Below are 14398 nucleotides of genomic sequence, written 5' to 3'. Positions count from 1 at the left end.
GCTGTCAATCAACACCCCCAGGTCCCTCTCTGACTGGCAGCTCTCCAGCCACTCCTCCCCAAGCCTGTAGCGCTGCTGGGGGTTGTTGTGGCCCAAGTGCGGCACCCGGCATTTGGCCTTATTGAAACTCATCCAGTTGGCCTGAGCCCATCGCTCCAGCCTGTCCAGATCTCTCTGCAGAGCCTCCCTAACACTCCCACCCAACTTGGTGTCATCAGCAAACTTACTGAGGGTGCACTTGATCCCCTCATCTAGATCATCAATAAAGATGCTTAAGAGACCATCAGGCTATGCCATACGGTGGGAGACAATGTTTCCTCTGCCTGTGTTGCCAGAGAGGACTAACTCCAAGGCAAAAGGAAAGACTGGGAATGCAGTTTGATGCAGGTGTCCCTCATTTCCCTTAGCATCTCCCACTGGCCCTCCTCACTTTGCCTCTGACCAATATGAATGAGGACCACATCATCCTCCCCACAGGAAGCTTAAAGGTCTTGGTTCAAGGTTGTAGATCCCAGTCTGGGATCCTAACAACTCAGCATGGCAACACTGGCTCTTTATGGTTCTAACCTGAGGAATTTGACTTGCACATACTAAAAAATATCTCAGATCTTTTGTAAATGATGCATACACCAGAGCCAAAATTTAGAGCCACTAAATATTTTATCTGATCATCAGTGAGCTGCACAAATAAAGCACGTTGCACTGCTTTGAAGCTTCAGATGTTAGCTCATAAGATCATGGCAGCATATCCCAGTTAATAATAGGATACAGTGAAGCCTGTGTTAATCATCTGTCCAAAACCAGCTGCTTCACCAACACTGTTGGTACCTAAACACTGTTGTCCTGGAAATAGCGTAGTTATTTTACAGTAGTCACATAAACTCAGCAGCTGCAACTACAGGTGGGGTCTAGCGCAGCTTTTGCAGGATACAAAATTTATATAGATTCCCACAAAATTAGGGCAGCAATGCAGAGGGGCAAACGAAAACCTTCTGCTCACAGTCTATCTGCATTGCAGTTCTTTCACGCCTGTTTTCTCCCTGCCTGTCTTTCCCAGAGCTGTCATGCACCCGAGCCCATCTTGTACTGACACGTCTTCTCTTCTGCACTTCGCTGTTCTTACCGCTGCCATGTACAGCTAGGGCATGGTCAGGTCTCAGCTGCAAGGTGGAGAGCTCTGTTATTCTACCACAAACCCAGTAGCTGCAACATCGGGTCGAAAGTTAGGAGAGAACTGAACTCAAACAGGCAAACTCTCCCAGAAAAGCTCCATAGCAATTGCTAAAATCAATCAGTCAATGTGTTGAAAGCATGCATGCGCAAGAAAGGAAAAGAGGCAGTTCCTGGAGAAAAATGATCGAGTACGTAAACAATTTCAGGGCAAAAGGATCCATTACCTTTATCCATCACCTTTATCCTCCAAAGGAGACTTTATCTTTAAATCAGTTTTTCACTAACAGGAAAAGGAAATCAAAGTCCAATTCCATCTTGCATTTGACTTATTTTGTGTGCCTGCTCTGCAAAGCATTATGCTATTGCTGTCCTTTGTCAGCACTCTTTCCAGAGCCTCTCCTGCTTTTCACAGCTCCTGCCTTTGCACAATTGCAGTCTGAAGGCCATCCCCGCTGAGCAGCACAATTGTCCCCAACGGGCAGGACACTGACTTACTGCTCTTGAGGCTCAGGCAGAGCCCAAGCAAATAAGCAGTGCTTGGCCTTGGCTGCATCCACCCCGGCAGGGCTGCCTTGAATCTCTGGGAGTCTGAAAACATGACTTCTGGAGAAAACAGGGCAGAAACAGCAAAGTTTCAGCCAAGCTAGTTAGCTTGGTCCTAACACTTCTGGAAGCAATCACAGAGCTAACCACAAACCCAGGACCAGCCATGCTGTGTGATATTCTGCTCACTGCAAGATGAGGGGTTGTAGAAATCGGGACAAAAAGTAGGACTTGAGGAATGAAGTATAGCACATCATTGCTGATTTTCTTAAGCAAAGTTTGGTTATGAGAAGATTGGGACCCAGTGTGGTAAAAGGCAGCAGGCTGACCTGCAGCAGCTGGCATCATAGACACGTACACAAGGAAGCCTCAGATAATGGATATCAAACAAAGAACAACCACTAGAATGATCAAAAGCATCTCAAAAGGCTCATATACAAAGCGGAGCGGACCAGAGCAATAATTAACTGGTAGAGTGCCATAAAATTATTTCTACTTATAGCAGACTTTTTTAAAAGTAAATTAGATAAACAAGGAGTTAGTCTTCAAATAGATACCAGGAATTTATGTTACTTTTAGATCATTAAATACAAATATTATGTGCATTATGCATATATTGCAGTCCTTTGCAGCACAATACAAAATACATTAACAGTTCCCATTCCCTGCATTGTCTTCATGCAAAGGGGGGAGAAAAGGAAACATGTTTTATTCAAGAAAAAAACCTGACCACCACATGTAAAAGAAAACATCTTACAAATATAAAATATGTCAGAGATCTGAGAATACATTTGCTGTCAAATTCACATTCCAGGCAAAGGAAACTAAATTAAATGTTCTGCCAAAATCCTCACGGACTCAAGTAAGTGATGAGATGTACAAAATTTGCTACAAGATAAGCTTCCACATTACTATTCTAAGCAATCTGAGTGGCACCAAGAACATAAAATCTTGGTACCTGTTTTAGAAACCTTTATATATGTCTGGAAGCATTGGCTTTCATTATGTTATCGTAAACATCTTTACATCTTGCATTTAAAGCAGTTATTTCTACAAAACTTTTAAAGTCCATTAGTACATCCAATCTTGCTTAGCTAAACCAGTGGAGAGGAAAAGCTGGCAGACGGGGTATCACCCAGCTCGGCAAAAGTACATTTGTTCTCCAGTTCTTATAGGAAAGAGACTGATCAATCTTTCCCGTACTGAAGTTAGTAATGAATATATTTTTTTCCAGTTACTGAGTTTCAGGTCACCTTTACTTACTCCACAGAGATGTTTTCCCCCACTCCCTCTTAATTATGCAGGTTTTCATTACTGGCCTAGCCAATTTTACATCATAGATAACTCAGTCTCCCCGTTACCTCATTTGTCATTTATAACAAACTCCTCAAAGCATCAAATAAGAAACTGTGCCATAAGTCTTCATGAGGCTAACAAATCTGTAAACATTCATTCATCCCACATACTCACACCCCACACACAGCTTTTGGTCCTCAACTCTGCAAAACTATTTTCTATCAATTCTGGTGTAACCTCTCTTCAGCTTTACCTCTGTAATTTTCATCCAAGCTACTTCCCACATCCTGGATTTTCTGCTCTCCACCTTGTACTAAGGCCAAGATCTTACAAGGAGAACCTCAGGGACAGGACTCTGAAACCCAGCGACAGCTCCACAAGAGTTTCTCTCTCTAGCACTCTCTCTCTCTCCAGCACATCATCTCTCTCTCCCCCCCCATTTCTCTGCACATCTCCCATTCCCTCCCTTCTCACCGTGAGAGTAATGGTTATGGCTCCCTTTGGTTCTTCATCAACCTAAATATTCAGAAATTCTTCCCCATGAGCTGGACGGCTCTTCTGGCTGCTTCCCCAAGATCCTCTGAAGGAAACTGCAGCAAACCACCCCAGCCCTGGTAAGGGACAAAGCAAGTCACACCTCCTCCTGCACAGACATCACCTACTAGCACCCCTTCCCCATTCCCAGAGACACTGCTCACCAAAAAACAAGGAGTGTGAGGTAAACCACCAGGTCTGCTGAACAGTCACATCCTTTTCCTCTCCCCATAAAAAACACTGGGAACAGCCTCCAGCCATTTCAGCAACTGGTAAAAGCTGCTGGCCTGCTCCAAAGGGTGGCAGATTTCTCTTTCATCTCTTCCAACATGTCCCCTGCAACTCAGAAATGAGCAAGAAGGTGTCTACCACAGGCGGTCTCGTCCCCCAGCCTCCTCTTCCCTTTCCCACATGTAACCAGTATGACACGGAAATACTGTAGAGGCAGACAGAGTTTGTACAACACTTTATTACACTGCTGAAGGCTGGGAATCAGTTCTGGCAACAATTTTCTGTTACTCGTAACGCGGAAGTCAATAGTACAATGTTATTACAAGGTCACTGACCCACAGAGGGAAGCACACACTCTCTCAATACTGTCATTTGCAACTTTGTCCTGTCAAAAGGGCAATTCAAGCTGCAAAGTGTAAAGCTGTTACAACCAGGTGCCCTCCAGTTGCTGGTATATTTGCAACTCTTGTTATTTTCCAATGGCAAAGAGCAGACTCAAACTTTTGAGAGTGATACTGCAGTCAGACTAAGACTTTAGGTGAAAGGCAGTAGCACAGATATTCACAATAGACTAACATATAATTATAGCAAAGCATGGAAGGCTCTGGCACAAAGTGGAAAGTCAGAGCTTACGTTTCAAGAACGGAACGTGCTTATATGACTGTAAGGAAACCAGTACTTACAGCAAAAGGCAAGACAACTTACTATAACCTTTTGTGGGACCGAAAGGGAATCAGTAAAAGCCATGTCTACAATGGTATCTTTTATATTTGTCTTAACAGAAACCAACATTTTGACTTAAACTCTCTTTTAAAACAAATCTGATGATGTTATACCTTACACAGTATCAACTAACTTTACCACACTTACATACATCATACAGCAGACCCCTATCAGCCCTCCTGAATTCCCATGAAAGTGCTTGCACAGCTGCATAGCTAACAGTCAGAAGAATCATGCAATATAAGGCTACAGGTACAGCCAAACTGACCCTTTTGTTGTATTTGGAAATACTGATTTCCAAAATAAAGGACTTTCAGGGTAACTAGAAAACATACTTTTTCCAAACCTGCAGCCTAGAAGTGGTGACAGAGACATTTTAGAATGAGGTAAACATACTGCATAGGCTATATATTTAAATCCAAATTCCAAAAGTGATTTGACTTAATTGTGAAATTATTCAAAACTGAACAGAAAGAAAAAACTATATAAAAATCTGAAAAAAAAATTCAGGTTGACCCTAACAGCAAATTAGAAAATAACTCATTTTACAAAGGGCATTTCCTACTGTCTTTTTTTTTTTTTTTTTAAGTTAGCCAGACAAAAGCACAATTTGAAAAGAGCTTTGCTGCTTTTTCCATGGGGCTGTTGCTTCTAGAATACTTGCTCAACCTCAGCTTGTCTCCTGCGGTTAGTCTGAGCCAAAACTGGTACTGGACACACAATGTCACAACACTCCAGTGAATACTGGCCTTCCAGCCCGCGATGCAGCTTTTCTTGCCCTAGACTGTTCTGGAGCAACGACAAAGCGTTATGACACAGGGTGTTCAGAATAGACACTGGTGCTTAACAGAGAGCATCAAGAGACCTCAATTATCATTTTAAACCATTTGAAAACTATGTTATAATTAACAATAGTGCCTTTTGTGATTCTTGTACTTTTATTTAAAATGTGTCCTTGCAGGTTCGCTTTTTTCAATATTCCCTTGTATCAGTGTTTAGTTCCCAGAAATCATTCCTGTCAGGCAATGCAGTTTTCTAAAAAGATAGTATCTTCCATCCTCACCACATTTTCAATAAACTCTGTAGAAGACAGTCAATGATCAGACTAAGATAAAGTGCATATATTCCTTTCTGATACAGGCAACAAAGTTGTGGACTGGAAAAATAAATCATCCTGAAAATTGAAAACCACAAAAAAAAAAATCTTACTGTGGCCATTTAGCACCCCACAATTAAGTTGTCCCACTGAGTACTGCCCAAAAACATCAAGTGTCTGTTAGGTTAAAAAAAGGAACTTAAAACATTAAAAATAATGGTTCCTTTTTAATTAGACTCTGAGAATCATGAATTTATGTAATCCTTGAAAGCTACAGCTCCCCCAAGGCTGGCATACTGCCTTGACAGCTTCAAAGTAGTTTGTATTTTACCCTTTGGATCCAGGCTTCAAGCTCGCAAAAGCTTTGGAGTTCTTAAGGGAATGTGAAATTTCATTGAGAAAAGAAATAAAATGGTAGTCCCTTTCTGACTTCTTGGACTCAAAAATAACTACAATGGTAAAGTGAGGTTCAGGGCGAGTCAGAAAGTACGTGCTTTGGACTTTGTCATCGTAGAAGTGAACAACCTTCTCCAAACTGTTGAGGTCAGAGGTTCTGTCCGTCATAATCATGATTACATTGGGCCAGTGCATAACAGGCCTGTCGCTGGGCAGAGACACCACTGCAGGGTACTGATCCACTCCTTTGGGGGCTTCCCTGTAAGAATGGGGATGATGATAACCATGTCCCTGAAAACTCTCTGATCCACGATTGTCAAAAATTAAGGAAACATTGATGGCATCATACTTCCGGATGAAGCTGGAAATTTTCCCAAAGTAATCAGGATTTGTTTTAGCAGTCAAAGTTTTCATTTCAGATGCTGTTGTTTGTCGACTAAGGGCCTCATGAAAGTAAAAGCTAAATTTAGCAAGAAGAATGTTTTTGAGCTTCATCAGCCAGAGGAAGAGGTGCGGAGGTTGTACAGCCTTCTGAGACTGCCCTCCAAACAGATGCTTCTTGGTCTCTCGCTGTTTCTCAAAAATTTGGCCCCAAGTCTGTAGTTTTGTGTGAGCACTGTGCAAGTTGACCAGGGATGGAAGGAACTTCCACTCTGAGATCTGAGCCTGAGCCTTTAAGAGATGTGCAAGCACATCTACTTCCAGCTGGAAACTGCTTTCAAGAGGACTGAGGATTGGATGATGAAATCTAGAAAACATAACATTAGTCAAGACATGAGAACTGCTGTACACTACAGTGAAATAATCAGATAGTATTTGTCAGTTCACAGACAGAAGAACAAATATCAGAGTAAAGCGTAAACATTAAAAAATTAATCTTGTTAATTTAAAAAACAGTTCTTTTAACAGAATTAGGGCAAGTATTTTAATGAACATACAGTACTTTGCATTTGACAAAAACACCTGTCAGACATTTCTCTATCAAAGAAAGGGAGTTATATTTGATCAGTTCAAGAACAATCACTGTTTATCTTGATCCAAGAACTACTATAACACCATTTCTCTTTAAATTCAGGTGATTTTCTTCAAATTTAAAATCCCTTCTGGTGGTAAAGTATGTCTTGATAGTTCTGGAATAGCAATAAGACATTAAGTTAAATCAAAGGAATGATGCTATAAATTTGCTGTTTGTATAGGGAAGCCATGAGGAAGCTAAGCTGAGCTTTTCTTTTTTACAAAAAAAAAAAAAAATCACAATAAAATTGTGATGGAAAAATTAGTCAATAGAACCATGATTAACTGTATTTACCAATGAACCAGGTCTCTTAACTTCAAACCCTGGTGTACTAAAAGCAATGAAGGGGAAAAGCATTTGGCAGGATTTCATCATATCACAATGAAGACACTGTAACAACCAATTTATCTCACCAAACACTCAGGTCAAAACCAGCTCTCATTTTAACAGATGTTTAAAAAAAACCCAAACCAACACCTCATCTACCAGGTAGAAGTGCCACTGCACATCTTATTCATGAGAGTAATCCTACTATTAGAAGAAATCTCGATGAAATGGAATTTTATAAATCCATTCTACAGCTTTCTCTTCTCACTTCATTTTTCCTAAATGTCAGGAAGAAAAAGACAGATCCAGCGTACCTCCCTTCCCCTGATACTCAAGTTACTCGTAAATTTATAACATCACTATTAAACACATACTTAATCCAAACTGTGCAAAACTGTTCCAGCTACAGAAGCTAAATGCTTAACTTTAGAAAGAATGAGTCTTCAGCAAAGACAGAAGTGACCTTTTCAGTAAATGTGTTCCCTAATAGGCATTTATGACTCTTAAAGAGGTCTCCAACAAAGAACAACCAATAGTTCAAAGACAAGACTTGATGAGGTTTCCATTTAAATTAAGACAGATTTATCCCCTCACTTCAGAAAAATATCCTGGGTCTTGTTATTGCTTCAAAACAAAGTTTATACTGAATTCTTCCAACCCTTAACAGCTCATCTTTAAAGTGAAAGTGACTCCATTATTCCCCTCAGCTTCCAGGACACAATACATATAATTCATTTTGGAAATACTTGGTTCAAAATCTAAACACTTAATTTTGTTGTGGACAAGAAGAGAGAATGAGGATTTTAGGTTTTTCATCCCTTCTCCCTTCCTTATTTTTTCCTTGACTTTCCATCAATCTCCTGTCAAAATATTCTTAGGCTTGTGAAAATTGTCTGACAATTTTATCACTATTTTTAAGTATCCCTTTTTTTGACAGCCACAATACATGTCTTGAAAGGATTTGCTATTAAGATGCAAGTCCAAATTTATTTGAAGAAAATGAAACTATGAATATCATGAGTTGATGCACCATGTTCTGCAAACAGGCTAGGTTGGATGACCAGCCACCTTCTGTACACAGTACATGTCAGCAACCATCATATCTACTTGCCATAGCAGAGATACAGTGATTACTGGCTACTTTGGTGGCCCAAGAAGTCCAGAGCATATTTACATTTCTTTGAACAAACAAGAGTCAATTAGAAATAATATTCTGCTAACAGTCAACATTATATATTTCCATTGTTTTTTATATTCAGAAAAAAGCCAGTTTTGTTGCCATGTATTAGAATGGGGGAAAAAAGCATTATACAACATTATTTGTTCTAGACAGTCCCATCAAGTGCACACTTAGCACAGTGTTTTCAACATACTTGCAGTCAGACCAAGAAGGTTATTCTTCAATCTTAAAAGCAATTAAAAAATTCATACTAATGCAGCACTGCCAAGTCTCCTGGATTAACATTATTATGTACTTTGCTTCATGGCTCATAGCTATTTTCATGTTTCACTGCACAGCAGGATTTGCTGAACTGTTTTAATCCAGAAATACACACCTCAGCCACAGCTGAGCAGCTTGATATGGTTGCAGAGTAAACTCACAGCCTGTGTACCTAGTATATCTGCAGCAATTAAGTTTCATAACACAGAACCATCTGAGTTCAGTATAACGTAAAACATTTTACAATATTTCAATAATCCAGAGTGTTAAGAACTTAAAAACACATTGGAAAACTTATTTTTTCCCCCCTAATCATTCTCAAATGCAGAGGGATGCTAAAGTTTTGTTTTTCAGACTATGAAGCAGCCTCATTTTTCTACAACTTTTTATTTCCTTCAATAGATCACACATGCATGCATGTATTTACAAAATGCTGACTAGATGAAAAACATTTAACACTTAAAAATAACTACATCAGAACAGGCTTATTAGTTACTTATTCATTTTATACTAAGCTTTTAAAGGATCCTGCTTCTGATGCTGTTTTAATTATTTCAGTTAAGATCACATCCAAACCAAGAGTTAAAAAATTCAGGAAAAGTTACTTCTGCAGCTGTATTCTATAGAAAAACAAGAGGAAAATGTCTAGTATTGGCTGTGTACAAGTCAGCAATAAGTAATAACAAAATATCTTTAGCCTCTTCATGAGTTAATGATTTTTCAGATACAGACAATATGAGCTGATTGTTGACAGTCATACCTTTACCAGCAAGCAGTCACTGCTCTACAGCTATTTTTAGATGTAAAGGAAAGAAACCAAGACCAGAACCTACCTACAGAACGGATGCCCTGTCTGGCCTTAGCACAGTTGGCTGAAATAATGGCACACATCCTCAACTACAAGTGAGGAATGTATTGACAGAGGGAAGAGACTGGGCAAGGACCATTTTATTCGACCTTTTACCTGACAGGGTCAACAGACTGTAAAACAGAAATGTCTTCCAGCCAGCACACATCAACATTAAGAACCCCCAGAAACTAATCTGAGATACAAAGAAACTAAAGGAAGGACTAAAGGAAGATATCATTATCCCCACTTTCTACAGAAATATTCTGTACATGACTGGGAAGGACCACACAGCAGCTACTGAATTAGCTCTAACAGCATCTTAGAATATCTCCATCTTAGAGATTGCTCATTAACCCAAAGCAAGATCATCAGTATTTTTCCCAGGGAGACACTGTTTATTTTTTTAAAGAAGTTATAACAATGCCTTAGAAGTACAGATGTGTCACTGAAATTTATTTAAATAGCGTAGTAAAACATTTCATATGTAACAGCCTCCAGTCACTTCATCAAAGTATCAGCTTTGGTTTTCAGATTTTTAACAGTGCTGTTCACTCAGCACATGCTCAGAACAGATGGCGATGGTTAGTGTACAACAAAAATCAACTTTTAAAAAAACTTAACGCCCTTTACTCTTTAATGTTTATCACACCAAGGAAAAAAATACGTAAGTCTCATTTTTCTTATTGGACTAACAGCCCTGATACTGTAAGGGTTCACAAACCAAGAATTGCAAAAAAATCACTAGTAAGATCATATAGACTAGTTTTGATTTTCAAATAGCAAAATTACATAGCAATTTGCCTAAGTTATTCCTACAAAAATAAGGGAGTCAGCTGCAGTGCTTTGATTTGAAATGTCAGAAAGCAGCACTGCATTATTTTGATTTTTCCTAGGTGTACACTTTAAAAATTGTAACTGAAAAAAATAAGACCTCAGAATATTCTCCCCAAATGTCTTCTTAGACACTCTTTCATTAACAAAGATTTTTAAAAATTCAGGTACATTTGAAAGCTAATTTCCCACAATGGCTGCCTTGTTTTGCTTTAAAATAAAGAGCTAGAATTTGAGTCTGTTAACAAGCATTGAAAAATTCTCTCTTTTTTAAACTGCCACCACTTTCAAGGCTCATACGTGTTAGATGTGAAATTACCACCCCAGGGTCATTTAGAAACATCCTGGGACTCTTGAGATTCTATTAGGTCTTAAATTCAAGAAACCATAATGGCAGGGACCAAAGACTCAGAAGTGCTCCTTCTACTGGCTCCAATACCTCTCACGGTAAGTGATAACAGAGCACCACAAAACCCTCCTAGGTAGACCAAATAGCAATGGTGTAGCTTTTAGAATTAAGTAGACATATATTCTACCTTAAAAGTAAAACTGTCTCACAAATATCTGTTTTATTTACATATCAATTTTACTGAAGTCCATACGGAATTTGTCTTGTTTCCCCTCCACTCCCAATGAAAAAGCACAAGAACTCTTACATCTTTTATAAGAAAAATTACTCTTTCTCTCTGCTGAATATAAACATGCAGAGTATTAAGGAATAGGGAAAATGGCTCCTAGAACATGATGCATAGAAACACTCTCCCTTTTTTATTTTACTTCTTCAGAGGAGGAGTCATATTTTGAGACTTCATGCATCTGCTGCTGCTGACCAACATTCACTTCATGCATGAGTTCATGCAAGGGGCTGTGCTGCTCAGCAGCCAAAGGACAGCAAAGTCTTTCGGCTTGCTTTGAACCTCAACATTTATTACAGATCATATGTCTGAGTACTTACTTCCAGCAAATAAGCACTGACCTTGAGCTGTATTTCTTTAAGATGGATTCCAAAATGTTTACCAGTTCCTCAGAGTTAATGAACTTTTGGGTGCTGAGCGTGTACATTTTTTCATAGAAGTCAGCAATTTCCATCCGAGCCTGAACAAAAAAACAGAGCTGTTCAGACAGGTGAGAAAGCAGCTCTTCCAAGTGAGGAGCTGTTCCTCCTAGTGCATTGCGACCCGTCGCCACCACCTTCTTCAGCTCATTATGCAGAGATGTGTAGATGGTTCGGATGGAGTCCTTTCGGCTGAAGAATGACTGACCACCTGTTCAGATAAATATGGAGGTATTACCAAATTCCAGGGACAGCAAAGATAGACAGCAATACTGGAAAATTGTATATAGCCACGCTTGTCTTCCCCTAGGTGTTCCTAAGTGTTGTTTGACCACAGTATTATTTTTTTAATCAAGAAACAAATTTCAGCATATTCTTTTGCAAGTAACTGAACTACACACAGCATATACTCAGAAGCACTTTATGTAATTCCATGCAAGTTACACTTGTCCCAATTCATATCTCAGCAGCCAATGACTGCTGCAAAGCTTCAACTCCCTCACATCTGCCTCAGTTATGGCGTGACCTTTCAGAAAACAAAGGTTCAGTTAAATTTGCTACAAGGATACGTGACCTGGAAATACTGTTATCTGTGGAAGTCAGAAGAATCAAGTCATCATGAAATTTTAACAGACTCCACTCATATTAGTAACTCTAGATCTTTTCAAGAGAATTCCCCTAACAATACCTTTTCAATCATGAAGTACTCAAATTTGCAAAGCAACCTTTAAATGGGAGTCATGGTACATTTGTGTGTACAAACCAAATGTTTCCAGTCCCTACACAATCTTAATAGAAGCCAGAATTCAAAGGGAAAACAATCACAGCTTATCTCAATGAGACCACAGTGCAGGTTAATCCATCACTAAAACTGAGGGGGGGGGAAGTCTGTGCTTCTCTCTACCTACTCAATACTATGAGGAATTTAAAATGAAAAAAAGACAGAAGTAGAGAGACAAAGATATTGAACTCTAATGCTACCAGAAGGCTGTACAAACTTACTAACCTTATCTCACAATTTCTATTTACAGATGGCTTTATGTGCTGCTATGGCACTCAACAGCTGCAGCAGAGCAAGGATCACAGGGACTAAATCTGCAGAACTTTTAAAGAAATTCCAAATTTAGGTTCCGCTTTGAAATAGCTTATAAATTTTGTGAAGGTGAATAGTCCTTTTCACATCCATTTTACACATATAATGTTCAAGAGCAACCTTCACAATTTGAGGCAGAAAGGCAGAGAATTGGTTATCACAGTGAAAGAGATACCTTCCTAAACTGAGAGTTGCCCCCAGGTCACACGCAGGATGAAGAATCATCTATTGCTGTTGTTAAGTATATAAACAAACCAAACTTTGTCCCTTCTGTCCTCAATTTTATCCTCTCTGCAAGCACCAAATTCACTTTTTAAAGTCAGCCTTACAGATAGTTTTGTCTGCAAAGATTTTCTTATAAAATAGTTCCAAGTCACCAAACACCAAAGGAGAATTTTCTTGATGCTTTACTGCATTATACATCAGACTCATATCCCTTGATCCATTTTCCATGCCAGGCTGCAGTTCAAAGAAAAAATAAGCAGCTTTGCCCAGAGGGCAGCATGATGACACCTCGTCCTGTGCCAGTTTGGGATTTTTCTATTCACATACTGAGAGAATGAGAAGCAGCCAAGACTGCGGCCAAAACTTCCTGAGATCCTGCAGAGTCTATATGAATAGGAATTTTTAGGAGGCTATCTTCAGCCTCCGATACTTACACATATGCAGCTCTAATATTAGGCCCTGGAACTGTGACGCGAAAAAACTTTAACCCTTTGGTCACCCCACTGAGCTCAGCTTTGCCAGAATCTCAGCCAGAGTATCCCGGCACAGAAACACCTCTGGCTAAATCTTGGGAACAGCAGGTAGGTAGCCTACCAGCCCATAAAGAGACGCGCCGATTCGCACAACCAGTGTGCACCTGTGCTCTCATTTATTCCACAGGGCCAGCCCAAATGGCACAGCCGATTTCTCACTGGGCCGACGGACACTTTCTGACCCAGCACTAGCGTTTCAGACGGCCAGACACGCACCTCGCCGAGGCCAGGGCCCTCAGGCACCGTGCAGTTACCGGCTGACCGATTACGTCAGGCGGCTACGGCAGCCGCCCCTTCCCTACCGCGCTGCCGACACCCGCGGAGCTAAACCCGGGGCAGGCCGTGAGCAGGCACGGGCGCGCTGCGCCCCCCAGCAGCGACCTGAGGCGTGAGCGAGGGGTAGCGGGGGAGGGGCGGGGACCCGGGGCGGGGGCCCGGGGGACGCGGGGAGGGATCTCCCCCCCCAGGGCGCGAGCGGCGGCCCGGAGGTACCTAGCTTCTGGCCGAGGAAGGTCATGCTGTGGTAGGCCTTCTCGGCGGCAGCCAGGTGCGCCAGCCCGGCCAGCAGGGCCAGCCAGCTGGCCCCCGCGCTCTTGTTGGCCTCCCGCTCCTTCTCCACATTGTCCTTGGCCTTGTCATAGGAGAAGATGCCCAGGTGGGAGAAGAAGGTCTCCAGCACGGCCTGCTCCACCGGCACCGGCGCGCCCAGCGGGATCGACTCCCCCATGGCGCCCGGCGGTGCTGGCGGCGCCGCCGCCTCCCCAACGGCCGCTACTTCCGGGTCTGGCGCCGCAGCCGCGTGAGGGAAGAAGCTGGTGCCGCCCACTCCCCGCGCGCCTGCCTTCGTCACGTGACAAGCGAGGCGGGCGGGGAGGCGCCGGCTCGGGGTCACGTGAGGGGCCGGGCCGGGCGCGGCCCGTGTCCCGGCTGGGCGGCTGCCCGGGGCGGAGCGGCGCCCGCGCTCCCAAGCCGGGGGCAGGTAGGAGGAATCGCGGCCGTATTTGATGACCCGCTCGCTCATGGGTCGGGCAGCTTCG

General features: G+C 41.7%; 1 protein-coding gene across 2 annotated transcripts; it reads right to left on the bottom strand.

Moving 5' to 3' along the window:
- Window positions 1-3996: 3996 nt before the first annotated feature.
- KICS2 (KICSTOR subunit 2) lies at window positions 3997-14186 on the bottom strand. Of its 2 annotated transcripts, XM_074827313.1 has the most exons (4): window positions 13854-14186; window positions 11648-11721; window positions 11433-11569; window positions 3997-6740 (listed from the first exon to the last, which is right to left on the bottom strand). In XM_074827313.1, exons 1-4 carry the CDS (start codon window positions 14086-14088, stop codon window positions 5924-5926), a joined length of 1263 nt encoding a protein of 420 aa, XP_074683414.1. In that variant the 5' UTR covers window positions 14089-14186; the 3' UTR covers window positions 3997-5923. The 2 variants fall into 2 exon arrangements, with proteins under 2 accessions (XP_074683414.1, XP_074683413.1); XM_074827312.1 differs by having other exon boundaries at window positions 11433-11721.
- Between the last annotated feature and the right edge of the window lie 212 nt (window positions 14187-14398).

Source organism: Strix aluco, chromosome 5 (genome assembly GCF_031877795.1).
Source record: "Strix aluco isolate bStrAlu1 chromosome 5, bStrAlu1.hap1, whole genome shotgun sequence".
Taxonomy (NCBI): Eukaryota; Metazoa; Chordata; class Aves; order Strigiformes; family Strigidae; genus Strix; species Strix aluco.
Note: the sequence above shows the minus strand (reverse complement) of the source record. Positions and strands in the feature narration are given on the sequence as shown.